Source organism: Stigmatopora nigra, chromosome 6, assembly GCF_051989575.1.
Source record: "Stigmatopora nigra isolate UIUO_SnigA chromosome 6, RoL_Snig_1.1, whole genome shotgun sequence".
In the NCBI taxonomy this organism is placed as follows: domain Eukaryota; kingdom Metazoa; phylum Chordata; class Actinopteri; order Syngnathiformes; family Syngnathidae; genus Stigmatopora; species Stigmatopora nigra.
The window spans coordinates 7,934,521-7,953,362 of record NC_135513.1 but is presented as its reverse complement, the minus strand read 5'-3'; the positions used below and the strand labels follow the sequence as shown (position 1 = coordinate 7,953,362).

Below are 18,842 nucleotides of genomic sequence, written 5' to 3'. Positions count from 1 at the left end.
CCAATCCTAAAATCACATCAGAACCAGAACAGTTAAATCCCTGGATGTTATTCTCGCCCCACTTTGCTTCACAGCAAACTTGTTGTGTTCTTGGGAACTGGCGTATCAAAGATTGCTTTGTGACAACAATGAACAACCACTACTGCTCTGTAGATTCTCGGCTACTTCTAAAAATCCCAAGGCAAAAATGAGTAGCTATAAATGCAACGGAAATCCAAACTGTTAAATATAAATGAACCGTCGTTTGTGAATTTCTTTAGCCCTCCACAACGTATCCAACTGTACATATGTGATGATTATATAACAGAAGCGCACATACAAGATTTACTATATGCTGAAAATCGGCATCGCGGTAAATTAAACACACCTTTTTTAAAATAACAATTCATGTTATCATAGTTATGAATGCGAACGACGAAGCACAATGCAGCACTCTCTGAGTGACCTGCTTCTTGCCTGTTGCAGTTTTAATGATTGATTCGTCTCAGTTGCCAGGGTCTGGTAATCAGGCAGATTGTATGAGGGTGAAAAAGTGACCCTAACATGCTGATTTGCCATCATCGTTGCTCTCTGCGTGCGCTGAAGAGTTTAGTTCATTCAATTGAAGATGAGCAAGAAGTGACATTTTCAACAAAAATTAAAAAATATGCATACACCCCCATTTGACTGGCATCTCTTGCTATTGAAACATGGCAAGCAAGCCTGGATTAAACCATGAATCTCATCTCATTTTCTGAACCGCTTTATCCTCACCAGAGTCGCGGGGGATGCTGGAGCCTATCCCAGCTGCCGTCGGCCAGACCCAGAATTGGTGGCCAGCCAATCACCAGCCAACCATCCATGCTCACACTCATACCTAAGGGCAATTTAGAGTGTTCAATACGCCTACCACGCATGTCTTTGGAATGTGGGAGGAAACTGGAGTACCTGGAGAAAACCCACGTAGACCCAAGGAGAACATGCAAACTCCATACACGTGGATTTGAACCCAGGTCCTCCCTCCACTGTGAGGCCAATGCGCTAACCACTCGCCCTAAACCATAAATAAAATGAATTATTTAGTTATTTATTGGATCAATTGCCAATAGGTATGAGTGTGAGCGCTCATGGTTTTCTGTCTTCTTTGTACTGCATTTGGCTGGCCACCAATTCTGGGTCTCGCCAGACAGATGCTCAAAGTCATCCCCCTCGATCCTTGTGAGGATAAGCAGTAAAGAAAATGACATCCAATGTGCGTCTTGAGTCACTTTGCTTAAAGACTGCTGGTTTAGTGCTGCCATCAAGTGCTCCTCCTAAGGGAGTACCCTAAGGTTGTGAATTGGAATGATAATGTTCCACAGTACTTTGCACATTTTGCAAATAATTCCTGTAAAATTACTTTTTAAAATGCAGGAAAAAAATCAAATTTATTATTTATAAGTCACAAAGGCAAAAGTTGTAGTGCAAACACTGTTTATTTATTTGCATTCTTTATTGTAAATATGAACTGGTGCGCATGTTTAAAAATCAGTTAACTGGGCTATATTAAATGATTAAATACACAATGAAATTTCAATATGACATATATTGTTAACTGTAAATCATTCATTCATTGATTTTCTGAACCACCTCCATAGTCAGCAACTTTGGGCACCCCAGGACACCCCGAAATAGTGGCCAGCCAATTGCAGGGCACAGGTAGACGTACAACCATACTCAAGCATACTCATACCTAGGGGCAATTTAAAGTGTTCAACAAGCTTACCCTGCATTGTTTTGGAATATGGGAGGAAACGGTAGTACCTGGAGAAAATATGCAAACTCCACCCAGTGTAGGCTGAACTGGTATTGAACCCTCGATCACAGAATTGTGAGGCCAACTCGCTAACCGCTCCGTCACCGCTCTGTAAATTATTACCAATTAAACTCTTTAAATAGAGTTGTTGTTTTTTTTGCAATTTTCCAATGCACGTAAATGTAGTTCCAAATTAAACTAAGCGAAGATATCTTAGTATACAAAATATTGTGCGCTCAACACTTTGATGAATTATAACCATCTTTTAGCCAAAACTTTACATAAAATAAGTGAAAAGTTCTGTCACATCTGCTATGACTCTCTTCTCTTACTCTAAAAGCTCTTGTGAATACAAAATACATTTTTTCTGTCCTTTTTAATTCATTTATAATGCACGAGGCTCAGGCAGCATAGCTGTTGCAATTAGTGTGAATCGGCTACGACGACTCTTCATGTCGAGTCTTTGTTTGCAGCCGCTTAGCACCTTTTTATTTCTTGTCTTTTGTGTGTGTGTTAGAGATCGTCAGTGTGTGTTGGTTGGGCTTTTGCTCAAGTAGATCAAAGAAAATGAAGTTGTACTTGCAGTGTTACGTGTATCGAAAGAATGTCTCTTTGATTGCTTTAGAAGTATTCCACAGTCTGAGTAGTTAAAGTGCATTGCTCGCTTAGCCTTTTAACTATTCAATCCAAACTTATTTGCGGTAGGTTTTGATGAGCATATGTAGGTGTTGATTTTATTTATATTAACTCAGAACTTTTTCAATAAATAGTAACATAACATGATTTTCTAAATTAATTGCATTTGCACTGATAAGCAGTGCTGGAAATTGTTTTGTTGGGTAATTTTATTGCCTATTGGAAATGAATAAAGGTATAATTCAGTCTTTTTGAAAACTTTCTTTTTACGCTGAAGGTAAATCAATCTTTTGAAGATAAGCAAAACACAGAATTGATGGATGGAAAAAAATGAAACTAGTAGAGCATACCATTAGATCAAAATAAACAATATATATAAATACAAGGATGTGCAGTGCTGAAAATGAATGAAGACTGAATAAAGCGCCTTAAAGACAAAGCATTCTTAATTGTAATTACTTTGATACAAGCAGAATCACAAAAACAACGGTCGTTTTTGAATGTGTGTACTTTAAATGTCAGTTTGCAAAATTACTATTAAGATTGTAAGGATCTGCAAATCAAACAAATGTTCAACTAACCCAACAGAGTAATTCTGCTAGTTTTATGCTCTCATTTAGGCAAAACATAAAAAGGATAAGCAAATTTAGTATTTGATATCTACACTAGAAACCTTCACATACCTAAATTCACATGGAAAAAGCAATACATATGAGTACGTATGTTCAGAATCAAATTTACTAGATCAAATTAACCATGCCAAAAATCCCTACATCTCTAGAAACTCATGAAAACAACTGTTGAACCATGCCTTTGTCAATTTAGTCTGTACCTACTGTATGTGTCCTGTCAGTAGCAGAATCCTTCTCTTCACTATATTACATTATCAGAATAAATGAGATGGTGTCAAGGAGCAGAGAACGTGAAAGTAGACAATGGATACAATGAGGCGAGACAACAAATGGGCTGTGGAGATGTCGGTCAGGGTTGGTTAATACTCCTCTTTGTGTCGCAGGTACACTACTGGCAAAAGGGCAGACAGAACCAGACAGAGAAGGTGAAGGTGATTTTTGTCCCAGACACTCGTATACTCCTGAGTAACCTCAGCAGCTACACACATTACCTGGTTACTCTCACCGCCTTTAACACGGCTGGAGACGGACCTCCTAGCGACCCACGTGGTGCACAAACTCGACAGTCAGGTAAAGATATTTCTTGTTGTAATCGTATAAAGAAAATTCTAGAAAACAAACCTTATTTTAAAAAAAAAATCGTACTATGGACCCTTGTGTGGACCCTGTATGACATTAATGACAACCTTGCAGCCCCCAGCAAACCCAGCTACCTCTCCTTCACTGAGGTGACCGAAGGGAGTGTCAATGTCTCATGGGGGGCTCCTTTAACCCCCAATGGCGTGTTGGAGGGCTACCAGGTCGTCTACCAGCCCACCGCTCCAGTGCAAGGTACACACTTTCATTTAGATAGCACAAAAATGCTTACAACAACAAAAAATGAATACAAAGTCAACATATCAATTGTGACTAGGCGTCAGCAAAGTGGTGACGGTGGACGTGAAGGGCAGCTGGCAGAGATGGTTAAAGGTTCGAGACCTGGTGAAAGGGGCCACGTACACATTTATTGTCCAAGCCCGTACCGTCAGTTATGGCCCTCCGATACATGCAAACATCACAGCAGAGCCAGTGAAAGGTGGGCATTAATCAATGTTTGGGTTGAGTTTTTTTTCGTTTTGTTATTATATCTCGTAAGCTTTTAATACTTGATGCATAAGTTTAATATATAACATGAATGAGTGTGTAACTGCACAGGACAAACTGAAGGCTGTGACGAAAAGTGGACGTCACCCACTGGCTAACTCGTAACCTAAAAGCAACAAGTCTGCAAATAATGGATCAACCCTGATGCAAACAAACAAAACAAATAATCAGCCTCTGGGGATCGACATATACTGGCCCATGCTACAAAGCTGCCAAGTTTCAGGATAATGAGATCACAAATAAAACGAGTAGGACAAAGTTATATACTACACGAAAAACAACAACTGGTGCTACTACTACTGCGACTAGTGGAATGGCAATTTAACAGTCCTTCAGCCTGTAAAAAAACCTATAAAACCAAAGATTTGTGCATATCAAATACTTTTACTTATCAAATAATTATAGACTAAAGCCCTGTAAAGGCACCTCTCAAGAAGTAACTGTTGTTCTGCATGTGGAGCTATACATTGAGGTTTTACACTGGTATTTGTGAACATCTTAAAATTTGGTAGCGTTGTAACATGGGACAGTATATAAAGAACCTCGCAACCCATTTTTTTAAAAAATATTATTTGTTGTAATCTTATTTACTCTTTACTACCAAATACACTTTTTCCCTCGATCGTGGGTTGCCCATGTCAATAATATCTTTATGTAGAGTTTTGTTACTTCAGATTTCTCTGCTTTTTGTTTATTTTCTGGTAAAATTCCACTGTTAACCGCAAGTCAACTTGACTTTCTTGTGTTTGCTTCCTCAAAACCAATGTACTAATCCGATACAATATGTATACGTGCCTATTTGCATGTTTAGGCGCACCTGGATCGCCTGTAGAGATCTCCATCACCAAGGAGTCTTCCTCCCTCACTATCCACTGGGCAGAGGGCGACACCGGGCCTGCGCCCATAACCGGTTACGTAATCGAGTCGCGTCCCTCAGGTGATGAAAATCAGACCTTTTTGAGTTTTTAACAGCTCTGTCTCCCAGATTTTATGCGCCGCCACATTAATCAGCACTGCTGCAATCCTGGAATGAGCTGATCTATTCGAGTTCTGATCGTCATTGGCAAATGATTTAATGGTCATGGTAAATTGTAGACTATTATGCTGATCCCGACTCGAATAGTGAACTAAATCAACTACATTACATTTACTACTCTTCTGCTACACAAAAGAGTGCAGGCCCATCAAGTACAATTTGTACACCTCCCCCGAATGGTTCCGACCTTTCCTGTGTGGAACATGCAAACTCCATACTATTAATTAACTGTTTTAGCATAATTGTTTGTATTTTGTCTATGCAGCAGTTACAGTTGAAGTTATCCATGTGGGATAAACAATTGACTATTCTATTCTTACAATAAATACATCAAAATAAAACCCAAATCAACATCAAATATGGCCACAAGAAAGTAAAAATATTAAAAAGAAGACAAATTACCTTAGAAAAACTTACATTTTGATAGAATGAAGTCCAAAGTGTGCAAGGAAACATTTAAATAATTAAATGGAAATCATATGATTTAAACATTCGTAATTGAATGGCTTTATATTTACCTTATTTACCCTTTATAGATGAGGGTTTGTGGGACTCTTTCGTCCGACTACTGTCTCCCGGCACCCGGTCCGTGTCTGTTCCACTGGAGCGCCTGCGACCCGGGATTAGCTACGAGTTCCGAGTCATCGCCATCAACCGCTTTGGCTTCGGTCAGCCGAGCAAACCCTCAGCTGCACTCGCTGGTAAACACTCACACAATTACACGCACACTTAACCCAACAATTAAATAAAAAAGTGGATGGCCTTCCTCTTTATTTTGAAGATTGAAGAGAAACATTTGGTTTAAGACATACATATTTTCCCATTCCATTGCCTATATGGCTATTATACCTCCACATGCTCAACCCGTTCAACCAATGTCAACGTCAAGATATGAGTTTTATTAGTTCTCATGTTTTGGCTTATTGTTTTATATGTAAATTTATAGAGAAATTGAACAAATGTACAAATATCCTTATTCAGATCATTGCTAGACCTGTATTTTTCGGACAGTGCGCCTTATGTAAGAATTCGTGTTGCCATTAATGTCCTAGAAAAAAATAACACAAAAAAGTCTGGCAGGTTCTCCTTACTGTTTGAGTTGTTTTTGTGCCTTGCTACTCATACACTTTTTACAACATTCTTAATTTATTTTGTGTCTAAAGCTTTGTCCGAGCGACCATTCTATGAGGAGTGGTGGTTCTTGCTGGTTATGGCATTGGTGGGCCTCATCCTCATTCTCATCCTAGTTTTCACTCTTCTACTACATGGACACGGCAACAAGTACAAAGGCTGTGGCACAGGTGAGAACACTTTGAATACGGGATGACAAAAGTACTCGCATTTTATAAGAAGTGCGCAAGTGCAGGATGTTTTTAAAATTAATTTGAACCACTGCTTTTAAACGGATGTCTTCAATTTAGTCATGGAAATTTGATATCCCTTATGACAGCTAATTATATACACAGCACTAGTGAAACTGAGTTTTTTAAGAGTTGTATTATTTTAAAAAGTTGACTAGTTAAGAGTAAATTCGCCCAGGGCAACCCAAGATAAGCCTGGGGGAGGAAAAGCAGGTCATATTTATTTCTTCCCCCTGATCCCCTCAAGCATCTCAGTGTAGAAAGAAAACAAAGCATTGTATACATACAGTATATAGACTTTGTAATCTACTCTCAGTAAGGCTCCAGGCAGATACTGGGAATAGCTTTTTAATTAGGTCTTAAGTTATTTCATTCTCATTCCTATGTTTTGCATTCTAATAAAAAAATAAACAGGCAAGGTAACCCAATACTGAAGCCTAGGAGGTATACACTACAGTACGTTATTATCACTGCATAATAAAGTACACGGAAGCAATTATTAATCGTAGCTACTTGCTCACTGTTTCAGGACAACTTGCAAATGTGACATTTAAAAATTTGTTGGATGGTCCCAAAAAGCACCGAGTCATCAATTTATCTCACAAAATGAGGGTTTTACAGCAGCAGTAGTTGAGATAATTTATATATGGTTGAAAAGGAAGGCCTATAATGTATTTGGGGGTCAAGTAGTGTTGTGAGACTGAGTGTGTTTGTCTTTAATTATAAATGGCATATTAACCTGTTTTTATTTGTATGATTAATGAGTCTTATTCCAAGGAAGTCCCCATTCTATTTTGGTATGATTTCCACAAAAAGTAGTTCTATTTATTCAGTTGATTTTTTAGTTTGTCACTGATATTAAATTACAAATTTGACCCCAAAAAACAAAATGTCTGAAATCAGAGTTTTTTTTAAATTATAGTAAACTAACCTGCCTGAAAACGCAATTGCAAATTTATTTAGTACAATAAACACTGTAGAGAAAACAATGTTATGAGGGAAAATTTGTACATTTTTATTTTATTTCTCAAACCAATATTTACCCATATTTCATACAGATTGTGCATCTTGCATTAATGTCAATTTCACATGCTTCATATTACACATACTGAGAAACATCAATTCCAGTAAATTCCTTGAGTTCTTATCTTGTCGCAGTAACATTTTGATGTCTATAATGAGCTTCAACTTCCTTTTATACCAATGAGTAGAACAAATAAATCAGACCGCATTAAGAGAAACATCTCACAGCACAAAGGAAACAGTAATTAACCTAGATGCTTGTTTTATTTCAATATGTTCCATCTGCCTCCATCCTGTCTTCCTTCAGGCAATCACATGTCTTCAGTAGAGGAGTCTGTGACGCTGGACAATGGCGGTTTCACTACACTGGAGCTCAATAGCAGAACGCTTAACAACACCAAGAGCAACTTTCTGAAAAAGAACGGGACAAGGTGTTGTTCATATACATACACAAACACACACACACTCACATTTCGTAACGGGGCCTTGTCTCGGATTTACGCGACTAAATCCTAGATCTTGCACCACCAATTTGATCAGACATAGACTCAAATACAGATGCAAGAATTTGGTGTCTGTGGGTAACCAAATCTTTATGGGATTCCTTGCTATGATGGGGGGCGTAATCTCCTAAAAGCTACCTATGCTCATCCCACCCACACTTTCCCATTCTCTGGAGGTTTTTGCCCCTAGGCACACTTTTGACTGTCTCTATGGTAATAGCTCTCGTCACCTCTCACTAGATAGAGAAATAATAGGATGGCTCTTTTATGACGAAACATCATAGATTCCTCACCCAAACACATGCAATTACACATAGAAGAACTGCATGTACGACCCATTTGACCGTCTTTCACATTAACCTTTTTTTCACAAAATGTTGTCTGTGCCTTAAATACAAAACGGTAGCCAGACGTTTCGTCGAACGGACGTTTGGTCGACGGACAGTTCTCTTTCTCCCTCCTTATTATAATTTTGAGAGTGAGAGATTACCTGGTTGATCGCTTTCAACAGTAAACTCTCTCTGTCATGATTATAATTTTGAGAGCCAGCAAATCCGGCGACCAAACGTCTGTTTGGCAAAACGTCCGGGGACCGAAAACCTCCGTCAACCAATCGTCCGGTCACGGTACAATACACTTTGCTCTATTTTCATTTGAGGCTGATACTTAAGGTCTCACATTGATGCATTATGAGTCCAGGTCACCTCCCAGACCAAGTCCAGGCGGACTTCACTACTCAGATGAGGACATCTGCAACAACTACAATGGTGCAGTTTTGACAGAGAGCACTACACTCACTGAAAAAGCCACTGAGGTTTCGGAGTCAGAGGTAGCTAATCTTCAAATCTCTATTCGTTGTTTCATGTTCATTTATTGAACGCTGTAGTAATGATGTCGGCTGAATTCATTTCTTCATTTTATTTCATTCTTTTTCGAAAAATAATTGGGAAACAAGTCTCGTTATCATATAGTCCATGTCATATTTCTCCTGCGCGTGTGGCCAGTTAACAGACAGCGATTACGAGGACGAGCAGCCCAAGCATTCCTTCGTCAACCACTACATGAGTGACCCTACTTACTACAATTCATGGAAACGGCAGCCCAAAGGTCTCAAGCCACTGGGTTCACCTTTCAGCTACGAGGAGTGCGCCACCGCCGCCCCCGAATCGGAGCCGTACTACCAGACCGTGGTCACCCAACATAGTGCAGGCGGTGTCTACACGCCTACGGGACAGCCGGCACTCAGCCACGCCAACCCAAACACCAACCCGCCCGGCTCTCGCACGCCTGTGACGGGATTCTCCTCCTTTGTGTGAGCTGCCCACGCACACCGTGACACTCCTTGACAGGAGAGTAAAAGCCTTGAGGGAAGAGGAGACTTGAACTCATGCCCTAAAAAAAAAAAACGAACTGATGCAACACTCTTCTCTCTAGCTCTTTCATGCTTGGGTGTCATTGTGTGCCCACCACACACACTGTTATCACCCCATCCACACATGCACACACACGCAAATGTCTGCTTCTATTCGGACACTACAGAGACTCTCAGAAGAAGAGAACTGAACCAGTGATACATAGAAAAATCAGCACAAAAAAGAGTCTTGTCTGTCATCTGTCTTTACGTACACATGCGCACTCCCAAAATACACACATGCACCATCTGATTGGGCATGATTTTAATGGGGGAGAAGATGGCACAGCAACCAAAAGAGTGGAGTTGTGCACAAATATGAAGACGACAGCTTTAAAGTACATTATGGGAATAAGATAAAGGAGTGGAAATCACTGTCTAGGAGGGGAGTGAGTGTGGACTCTCTTTCAGCACTTGGAATTGTGTGATTTTGCTTTCTGAATATATGAAATTGTATTTTATATTTGATTCTGCCAACTTGTGACGCTTTTATTCAGCCGATTCCCACTTTCCGTTTTTCTTTTACCGTTTTTCTTTGGTTTTATTTGTTTGTTTTTCACAAGTTTGGGTGTGTTTGTTCGATGCATGCGCTCAGAAAGGATCCTCGTTAATCGCAACGAGCGCCATTGTGTTTGTATTTTTTCTAAATAGATTTTGTATATGTCAGAACAGATTCAAAATTGCAGAGCTTTGACCTGAACAGACTGAGCTGCTACTACACACACACGTACTTTGTACTCTACATGTATAAATAATTTCAATTTTCCAGCCAGCCAACAGCCTCAAGCACTCTGTCACACATTTGATGCCTATATGATGTGTGAATAAATGGTCATTGTTAGAATGTGTCTATAAGGCTAGTATTTCATTTTTGGGTAAGTGAATGATGTAAATCATTCGAATTAAATATTTATATGTATTTGGTGTAGAAATTGTCAAGCTGTTGAGAAGTATAGCCGCAGTCAATTGATGCACTTTATCATGTGGGGTAATAATGCTCAGTACTTCAAGAGATGCTGTCTCAACTACACATAAGCACAACATAAGGAGAATTGCAGTCATTCTGTCTCGAGGTGGTAAAAGAATGATTTTTTTCCAGTCAGCTTTAGTAAAATAATTTTTGTCCTAGTTAACAGTTGAAGTTGAAAAAAATCTTGCTTTTAATACAGCACTAAACTGTTTTAGGGGGTCTTCACTCCTCTATATAATGTTTTTTTTCTCTATTACTACAAAACATCGCTAGTAAATTTCATCTGATTGAGCTAGAATGATTTAGGAATAAATATTCTGATTAACTGTCAACAATTTTTAATTATAATGGTTGTTCATTCATTTTCTGTACTCCTTATCCTTGTGTCATAGGGGGTGCTGAAGACCATCCTAGCCAACCATGAGCACCAGTCGTTGGCCTTACATTTCTAGGATCAATTCCAGGTTTGGACCTTCCTGTGTGACTTTTGTATGTTCTCCTCGGGCTTGCGTGGGTTTCCTCTAGGTACTCCAGTTTCCTCCCACATCCAAAAATATGCAAAGTAAGCTGATCGTGCCCTGCAATTGGGACGCCACCAGTGCCCAAAGTCAGCTGGGATCGGCTCAAGCACCCCCTGCGGTCCTTGTCACGATAAGCAGTTCAGAAAAGGTATGAATAAATTTTCATTTTGCAATACTGTTTTTTTCTCAGGCTTATACTGTGAAAAATATTGTTTGTCCCTTCCCTCAGATGTTTGTCTACAATATAACAGTAGATGAAATATTGACTATCAAATGCATTTTTTTTTAATTGCATTACCAATGGTCTACCTGGAAGTTATCATTCAATTTGGGTTGTGCGTTGCAGTGTGTGGGTAAGTTTGAAGTCACTTTGAATATATTGCTAAATTTTAAACCGATTTTTTAGTGTGGGTTGTTAAAACCAAAGGCCTGGATTTAAGTTTTATCTAATTATAATATATTATTTGTTTGTGAACCAAACTGTTGTTAATCCATCAAGCAATTTGCGAATTTAAACTATTTCAGCATTTACTTTTAAAATGGTTTGGCCAAAAACATCCCAGCCACAAGTAGGCGCTGTTGCTTACTCTGTCTATGCTTTAGGCGACGTAATGAATTTCAATATGGTGGACAATTTGGAAGAAACGTCGTCTAGTCTGTTTTTGTTTGTAAAATTCAGACATGCATTCATGCAAACGCGTTTTGACGCGTTCGAATGCATTGGTTTGAAAGCTGTAGAATTTCAAAACCATTTGGAATAAACCGCTGACTATTCTGCAGTTCTGAGTGGTAAGTTGACAATCGTTTAGTCTATAGTGCTCTCATACACATTTTCCTATCACTCTTCTAAGTTTTACATTTTAATTTGGACATTGTAATTGTTCATTCACATATTTTGGTACATTGCTACAATTATGGGTATGTTAACCAGATTATAAAATCTACACGATGCTCCAAACGAACGATGTGGCGTTTGTTATTATTAACGCTTATGGTTAAAAGCACTACGGGAAATGAATGAATTTGTGTATTGAGGTCGTTTACTTGCTTACCAATAATAATACTTGATAGCTGAACTAAATGTATTTAGTGATTTTAACAAAAATCATTAAATAAGGGACGACAAAAGCGTCAGGTCCATATTGTTTTGAATTCTTCTGTCTGTAACCTATTGTCTTTCCCCCTGATTTTTTATTTTTTTTTCAAAAGTAACTATTCAAATAAACTCAAGTGGTGAATTAGAACAAATGAAAACATATTTTTCCATTGTAATATCCTATTCTTGTATTTTTTCAGAAGGTGGGTATAGATTAATTTGAATTTAGTTATGGTATATGTGAAAATTTGATTTGAGATACGATTAAATTGACGTGCTTGATCCCGGCATGCATTGAACTCGTATCTCAAGGTATTACTCTACTCCAAAAATAACTATATCAGGTGCTGATGCTGTGTATCGAATCAATATGACATCACAAATTGCAATACTCATTCATACCATTCATTTTTTTAGTGTTTCTACATCAATGTGACTGCGAAGAAGCATCAGGAGACACGAGTGGAAGTCTTCTCATTTGAACAAGTGATCTGATCAAGAAAGATGGGTGAGGTGACTCTAGTTGTGGATGAGACGGTGAGACAAGTCCTTCTTCCAGAGCCACAACTAATCATTCTGGCCCTACCACCCCCGTTCCTACCGTCACTCAATGAACCCATCATAGTTTGGCCCAAGTGGCTGAATGCTTTTCAGCGCTACCTCGAAGAACTCGGCAAAGAGAAACTGACCGACAGCAGTAAGTGCATGCTGCTGCAAAACTGCCTGGGCCAAGAGGGTCAGCGCATTTTTGCGGCACTCGTCTCGCTAGAGCAGTCATACAATACGGTCGTCTCGACACTGACAGCCTACTTCACCGCAGGCCACAGCACCAGACAGCGCTTGCTCAGATTCCACGAAAGGGATCAAAAAGCAAGCGAGACTACGGCTGAGTTTGTGGCAGCGTTGCAGGAGTTGCTGCCGACCGGCAATGAGTCACGGGACGAAATAATCCTTAATCGGCTAATCGAGAAAACAAAATGGCCACTGCTCAGAGCGCGGCTACGTTCAGAAAGGGCTACACTTACGCTTTCTGCCGCCTTGTGCATTGCCAAGGACACAGAGTCAACCATGAAGAGGCAACAGGACTCCAATAACCACAGCTTACAACGACGCAAAAGAGGAAGACCACAGCGAGGGGAAAAAGTCAAAATTGGAACCCAAATGTCTGGGTTTAAAGTAAACCATAGCCATGAAGAACACGAATTAGGGGAGGAGGAAGCTCAGGAGGAGGAGGAGGAGCGGCAAATGCAGCAGGAGAACGAGGATGATGAAAAATATGACCCCAATTATAAAGTTGATGTTGATGACCATAATGATGATGAAAATTACAATGATAAAACCAATGGTAGGTCTCCAACACCTCACCTAATACAGCAAGAAGACAAGCTGAGCATCAATGATAACACTATGACCCCTCAATACTTTTCTTGTCCTTTGTGTGAAAACAAAACCTTTGCTAGTCTGCACAAGCTGACCAGACACTTAAGGGTGCACACCAAAGAGAAACCGTTTTGCTGCTCTGTTTGCTCCACCGTCTTTAGTCAATCATACCACCTAACACGGCACATGCGAGTACAGCATAACGCCGCTCAGCATGTGTGCCCGACGTGCTGTAGCAGTTTCGGAAGCCTCGCTGAGCTCAAGAGCCACAAGGCAACACACACACCACAGGTTTTACTGTGTCCCTACTGTCCCAAAAGGTCGTTGAACAACTCTACCTTTTTACTTCACATAGCATCTCACAAAGAGTATACTATTAAAGAAGTTAAATCGAAACAAGGAGAGGAGATTAAAACCAATTTGCCAGAGACGTTGATGAAAGATAGTGTTTCTACTGTTACTGTTGGTGGATCTGATAAAATTCCGGAATCATGTGTACATATTGAGACAGAAACGATTTCCGTGGAGAGCGGAAGCGGAGAAAGCACCCCCTGTAAGAAGGCCCACCTGTGCTCCGTATGTCATTTGAGTTTCCCCGGCGTTAACAAGCTTACCCGACACATGCGCACACACACCAAGGAGAAACCCTTCCGATGCTCGGTGTGTTCGCTCAGCTTCAGCCAATCGTACCACATGACCCGGCATCAGAGGCAAAAGCATGACATGCAAACATTCATCTGCAAGTGTGGCAAGAAGTTTGCCAGTTGGTTGAAACTGAAAGTGCATCGTAGAATTCACAAAAGCTTGACGTGCCCTTCCTGCAAAAAGAGCTTCAGCGACAAGACTGAATTGGAGAACCATCTCAAGTCACATGAGAAGATCCCACGCGCACCTTTTTCCCTCATCTGCGACGAATGCGGGAAAGTGTTTGGCCGGAGATACCACTTGAAGAGGCACATGGTTATGCATTACAAGGCAGCCAACACTGGCTACTTCACCTGTGCAGAGTGCAAAACAGACTTTGCCTTGGCGGAGGATCTGAAGAAGCACCTGAAGAAACACGCTAAAGAAAACAGAGGAACGTGTTCACGATGCAACCAACATTTCCCCAGCCAAGAAGAGCTGAAGGCTCACATGGCCGCTCATAGCATTACCTACCTCTGCAGCGTTTGCGGGAAGAAGTTTAAGATGGCAAATGCGCTAAAGAAGCATGAGGAGAAGCACAAAGACCAGCAGTACTACTGTGTCACATGCTGTAAGCACTTTAGAAACCACTTGCAATACAAGCGGCACAAAGAGGTGCACGATCGACGCGAGAGCAAATGTCCTCACTGCCAGCGCGTCTTTCTCCAGCTCACCACCTTTAAGTATCACCTGCAAACACACACCGAGGAGAGACCTTACCAGTGCATGTACTGCATGGAGACCTTTGTGTACAACGAAGAGCTGGAGCGCCACTGTCTCAAGCACAGGAAGTTCCGGAAGGAGCACCCGTACAGCTGCACGCGCTGCAACGACGCCTTTGCTACGCTAGGCGAGCTGACGGCCCATTTGGACAGCCACAAGGGCGAGTCGCCACTAAGCTGCAACATCTGCGCCCGCACGTTCCTCAACGCCAGCAAGCTTGAAAGACACTTGAGCGTCCATACGGGCACGCGGCCCCACCTTTGCCCTCACTGCGGCAACGGCTTCCCGACAGCCGCCAACCTTAGGCAGCACATTCTTTCCCATACTGGCGAGAAACCTTTTGCTTGCTCAGACTGCAACAAGACCTTCCGCACAGCCGGAGGATTGAGGGTACACAGAAGAAGACACATGGACGTCCCGCCCAGCTTCCAGTGCCTCGAATGCGGCAGGACTTATGGCCGCGTCACCGAGCTGAGGATGCACCAGCGGTACCACACGGGAGACAAGCCCTTCACTTGCGTCACCTGCAATAAAAACTTCATCAGCAAACACAAGCTGATGGTGCATACCCGCATACACACCGGGGAAAGGCCGTACTCGTGCCCGCACTGTCAACAAACTTTTAGACAAACTGGAGACCGAAACAGACACATAAATAAGTTTCACCCTGAAGCCTCTGAACTGACTTCTAGCAAAGGTTGATTAGAGAAATAGGTTGTAGTCTATAAATCAATCATGCCGAACTGGAAAGGAAATGACCTCATACCGCACCAGTTTAAAAAAAAAGATTCCAAACAGCAATGTAATACAGTCCCCTTAGGTTGGCTTGAGTTTGATTTATTTAATAAAGGGAGAATACATACCATATTGGCCCAAATATAGGAAACTGATTTTTGCATTGAATTAAGTGTCTTAAAACACTTCAATGTTTAATGCAGTTATTGCAATTTTGTTGTTTTATCACAGTAAATTGGTGAATTTACATTTCAAAAAACAATAGCCATTCATTTACAACTGTGAATGCACTTTAGATTACATGTTTAAATGATCAGATTTTCACATGTGATAGGCAGTAACTGTAGCTGCACACTTGGAGTACTTCTCACTCTAGCCCGGCAGGGGGAGCACGCAATCTTGAGCCGAGTTACAAAGCTGTTCTGAGTATCCATGAAGAAGAAATCATGCCAACGCATTTGAGCAATAGCTTAGTGTTTATTGCGTTCTCCAGTTAATTTATTGTTTCTATATTCATCTTCTTAACAACATGCAGGTAAAATCTTCCATTGATCATGAGTAACATCTTGGATTACGGTCTTGTGAACAGTAAATAGACTTTTCGATTTAAGCTCAATTAGACCTTATTTGTTGCTTTGTTAAATAACGCTAACTATTATGGGAGGAGACGTTCCTAAGACTGAAGATCGTAACATTTGTGTGATTCTTAATATATGATCATAATTAATATAGCGGTACTATGTAATAGATATTGTGGAATTTTTCGTTCACGATGGCTACGTTGGGTTTTATACCTGCCCAAAAACAAGACATTTATAGTACGGAGACATTTAATTCACCAATAAGCAAAGCATCCAAAGGACAAGAGGCCAAAGAATTTTACGAAAAACTTCTTCAAGACGATAAAGTGACGCGTAAAAGAAAGTGTGGACCACAGCATCGGAATAAGCAGAGAAACGGTGACTCCAGGCAAAGAGACAGGAGAAGGAGAGCAGAAACCGATTCGAGAGTAGTGGAAAGAAGAACGGCAACAGGAGGTGAAGGCAACCGAACAAGAGGCACCACAGGCGGATATGTCTACTCTGATATGTCCTTGGAGCTCCAGGGACTCAAATTGTTGCGCTGTGCACAAGACGGAGATCTTGCTGGGTTGAAAGACTTGCTTTCAAAAGGAGTGGACATCAATTTTCAGGTATGCTCCACTTTATTTTGAGATTTTTGTTCAAGTAATACACATGTACACAGTGTTTACAGTGTTAAATTTCATTTGACTTGACCTTTTGTGACCTGGCAGTGGTCCCAGCCCAGTTGTGAAATCTAGTAAAAGATGGAAATGATGTTGAAAACACCTTATAGACGTCCAATCCATTTTAACTGATACACCACTCAAAATAGATTGGACATCCCATTTTCATTTCATCCCAACTTAGGTGGTGTTACGGCAATTAACACATGATTTTCCCTTCTAGGATTCCTTTTTCTGGACAGGCGTGATGTGCGCAAGCTCATCGGGGCAAAGAGCTGCCGTGAGATTGTTACTGGAGGAAGGCGCCGCTTGGGTGGGTGTTGTGGATACTCGGGGTCGGGATGCTAGAGATTTGGCCCTGCAAGGTAGGTTCTTATTGATCATGTGATCATGTCCATCTCGGTACTACCGATGCAGTATTATGTTGTTTTTTTTCCTCAGCGGGCCACCTCGGTGTGTTAGAGGAGCTGGAGAACTATGGGAGAACTCCACAGAGACAAGCTAGTAACAGGTTAGGATTTTATGGTATTTTTTATTCCCCAGGATATGTACATCGATCTGAGTTTGGGCCACTTTATCCGGAGAGTATGATTTCCACAGTTGTCAAAGTAGGCGTAAGGGTATGTGTTGGCCAGAGGAAGGATGAGTTCATTGGTCAAGAAATTAATGGCCTCAAAGTTGTTTAAAATATGTTGTTCATATGAGAATTCATGGGGCGGCCCGGTGGGTGAATGGTTAGCTCGTTGGCCTCACCTGTGTGGAGTTTGCATGCTGTCCCCGGGTCTGCGTGGGTCTTCTCCGGGTACTCTTGTTTTTTCCCCACATCCCATAGACATGCATGGTAGGCTGATTGGACACTGTAAATTGCCCTTAGGTATGAATATGCGCATGAATGGTTGTTTGTCTCCTTGTGCCCTGTGATTGGCTGGCCACCACTTCAGGGTATCCCACGCCTCTGGCCTGAAGTTAGCTGGGATAGGCTCCAGCACCCCCTGCGACCCTAATAAGGATAAAGCGGTTCAGGAAATGACAATGAGATATGAGAATTCACAGAACTCTCGATCGGTGCTAAACGGAAAAGTAAAGTTTTTTTATGGCACTACAAGTGAGCAAGGAAATAGTTTTACAGATAAAGGGGTACTCCCTGCCATTTTTCTTTAAACCTATTTCCGCACATTCTTTTGTCTTTCTTTTAAAACAAAAATTGTAACCACAAGTATATTCACGCACAATCATAGCAAGAGTGGTTAGGTTTAAAAATGGCCACGCTTTTTCTTTTTCCTAATGCATCTTTTCTGTGTGTGTGTATTTTAATTGTAATGTTTTGTGTGCCCCCCAGCTCGGCACAGCCTCAGCTGTGCCAACTTTGCGCTGTAGAGTACACATGCAAACCGTCATCGCACCACTGCTCCACGCTGCATCAATTCAATGTAAAGCGCCCCCCACCGACACCCCACTACTGTTTGCCATCCTCCTCCAAGAGTTACAAGATGATGCTCAATTGCGGCTGGAAGCCCAGCGGGGGCCTGGGTCCAGACGGGCAGGGGCCTACGCAACCTGTGGCCACCGTCCTAAAAAGGGACCAGAAAGGCCTGGGCTATGGGCCGATGGCAAAAGCAAGAGTGACTCACTTCAAAGCGGGTGATCTGGGATCAGTAAATGCACGCACAGAGATGGAGAAGGGCAAGACGAAAGCACAAATTCGGAACAAAGAACTACAAGACAAGAACTGGGAAAGAGATTTCCGTGCCTCTTTTTATTGCGATGCCTGACATTTGTATGTTTGCATTTTACATTTGCAATTGGGATTATGTGGTGGAATCTTCACTAGCTGGCAAAGCTATTTGCCCATTAAACGTTTGCATAATTCCTGAATTTTTTCCTTTTTTTTTTTAATGTAATTTTGGGGAAAGAAAGGACTGTTTAAAACGCTTCAAATGTCATTTTTACACTATCTTTAAATCACTT

At 41.1% G+C, this 18,842-nt stretch overlaps 3 protein-coding genes across 9 annotated transcripts in view; all 3 read left to right on the top strand.

Moving 5' to 3' along the window:
- Window positions 1-10,363, top strand: part of sdk1b (sidekick cell adhesion molecule 1b) — a 172,318-nt gene extending 161,955 nt beyond the window's left edge. For all 4 annotated transcript variants that reach the window (XM_077719167.1, XM_077719166.1, XM_077719168.1 and 1 more), the window contains 9 exons: window positions 3,426-3,612; window positions 3,736-3,873; window positions 3,956-4,117; window positions 4,997-5,122; window positions 5,758-5,922; window positions 6,385-6,522; window positions 7,913-8,036; window positions 8,808-8,937; window positions 9,113-10,363. In XM_077719167.1, the coding sequence (XP_077575293.1) occupies window positions 3,426-3,612; window positions 3,736-3,873; window positions 3,956-4,117; window positions 4,997-5,122; window positions 5,758-5,922; window positions 6,385-6,522; window positions 7,913-8,036; window positions 8,808-8,937; window positions 9,113-9,424 (1,482 nt within the window). In that variant the 3' untranslated portion in view covers window positions 9,425-10,363. The remainder of the gene's footprint in view (window positions 1-3,425; window positions 3,613-3,735; window positions 3,874-3,955; window positions 4,118-4,996; window positions 5,123-5,757; window positions 5,923-6,384; window positions 6,523-7,912; window positions 8,037-8,807; window positions 8,938-9,112) is intronic.
- A 1,269-nt stretch (window positions 10,364-11,632) lies between these two features.
- On the top strand, window positions 11,633-16,090 carry LOC144198544 (uncharacterized). 4 transcript variants are annotated; one of them, XM_077719610.1, is made up of 4 exons: window positions 11,633-11,799; window positions 12,524-12,614; window positions 12,732-12,803; window positions 12,927-16,090. In XM_077719610.1, exons 2-4 carry the CDS (start codon window positions 12,611-12,613, stop codon window positions 15,593-15,595), a joined length of 2,745 nt encoding a protein of 914 aa, XP_077575736.1. In that variant the 5' UTR covers window positions 11,633-11,799; window positions 12,524-12,610; the 3' UTR covers window positions 15,596-16,090. The 4 variants fall into 4 exon arrangements, with proteins under 4 accessions (XP_077575736.1, XP_077575734.1, XP_077575735.1 ...); XM_077719608.1 differs by having other exon boundaries at window positions 12,732-16,090; XM_077719609.1 differs by having other exon boundaries at window positions 12,524-12,803.
- On the top strand, window positions 15,896-18,749 carry gpank1 (G patch domain and ankyrin repeats 1). Its single transcript, XM_077719612.1, has 4 exons — window positions 15,896-16,820; window positions 17,098-17,239; window positions 17,316-17,385; window positions 18,214-18,749. The coding sequence occupies exons 1-4, from the start codon at window positions 16,401-16,403 to the stop codon at window positions 18,644-18,646; spliced, it is 1,065 nt and encodes a 354-aa protein (XP_077575738.1). The 5' UTR covers window positions 15,896-16,400; the 3' UTR covers window positions 18,647-18,749.
- Window positions 18,750-18,842: the final 93 nt, after the last annotated feature.

Coding starts and splice junctions, on each gene's coding strand:
- LOC144198544 (XM_077719607.1), top strand. CDS start 12,611: ATGGGTGAGGTGACTCTAGTTGTGGATGAGACGGTGAGACAAGTCCTT.
- gpank1 (XM_077719612.1), top strand. CDS start 16,401: ATGGCTACGTTGGGTTTTATACCTGCCCAAAAACAAGACATTTATAGT. Junction 16,821..17,097: donor GAGTGGACATCAATTTTCAG/GTATGCTCCACT, acceptor TTTCCCTTCTAG/GATTCCTTTTTCTGGACAGG. Junction 17,386..18,213: donor CAGAGACAAGCTAGTAACAG/GTTAGGATTTTA, acceptor TGTGCCCCCCAG/CTCGGCACAGCCTCAGCTGT.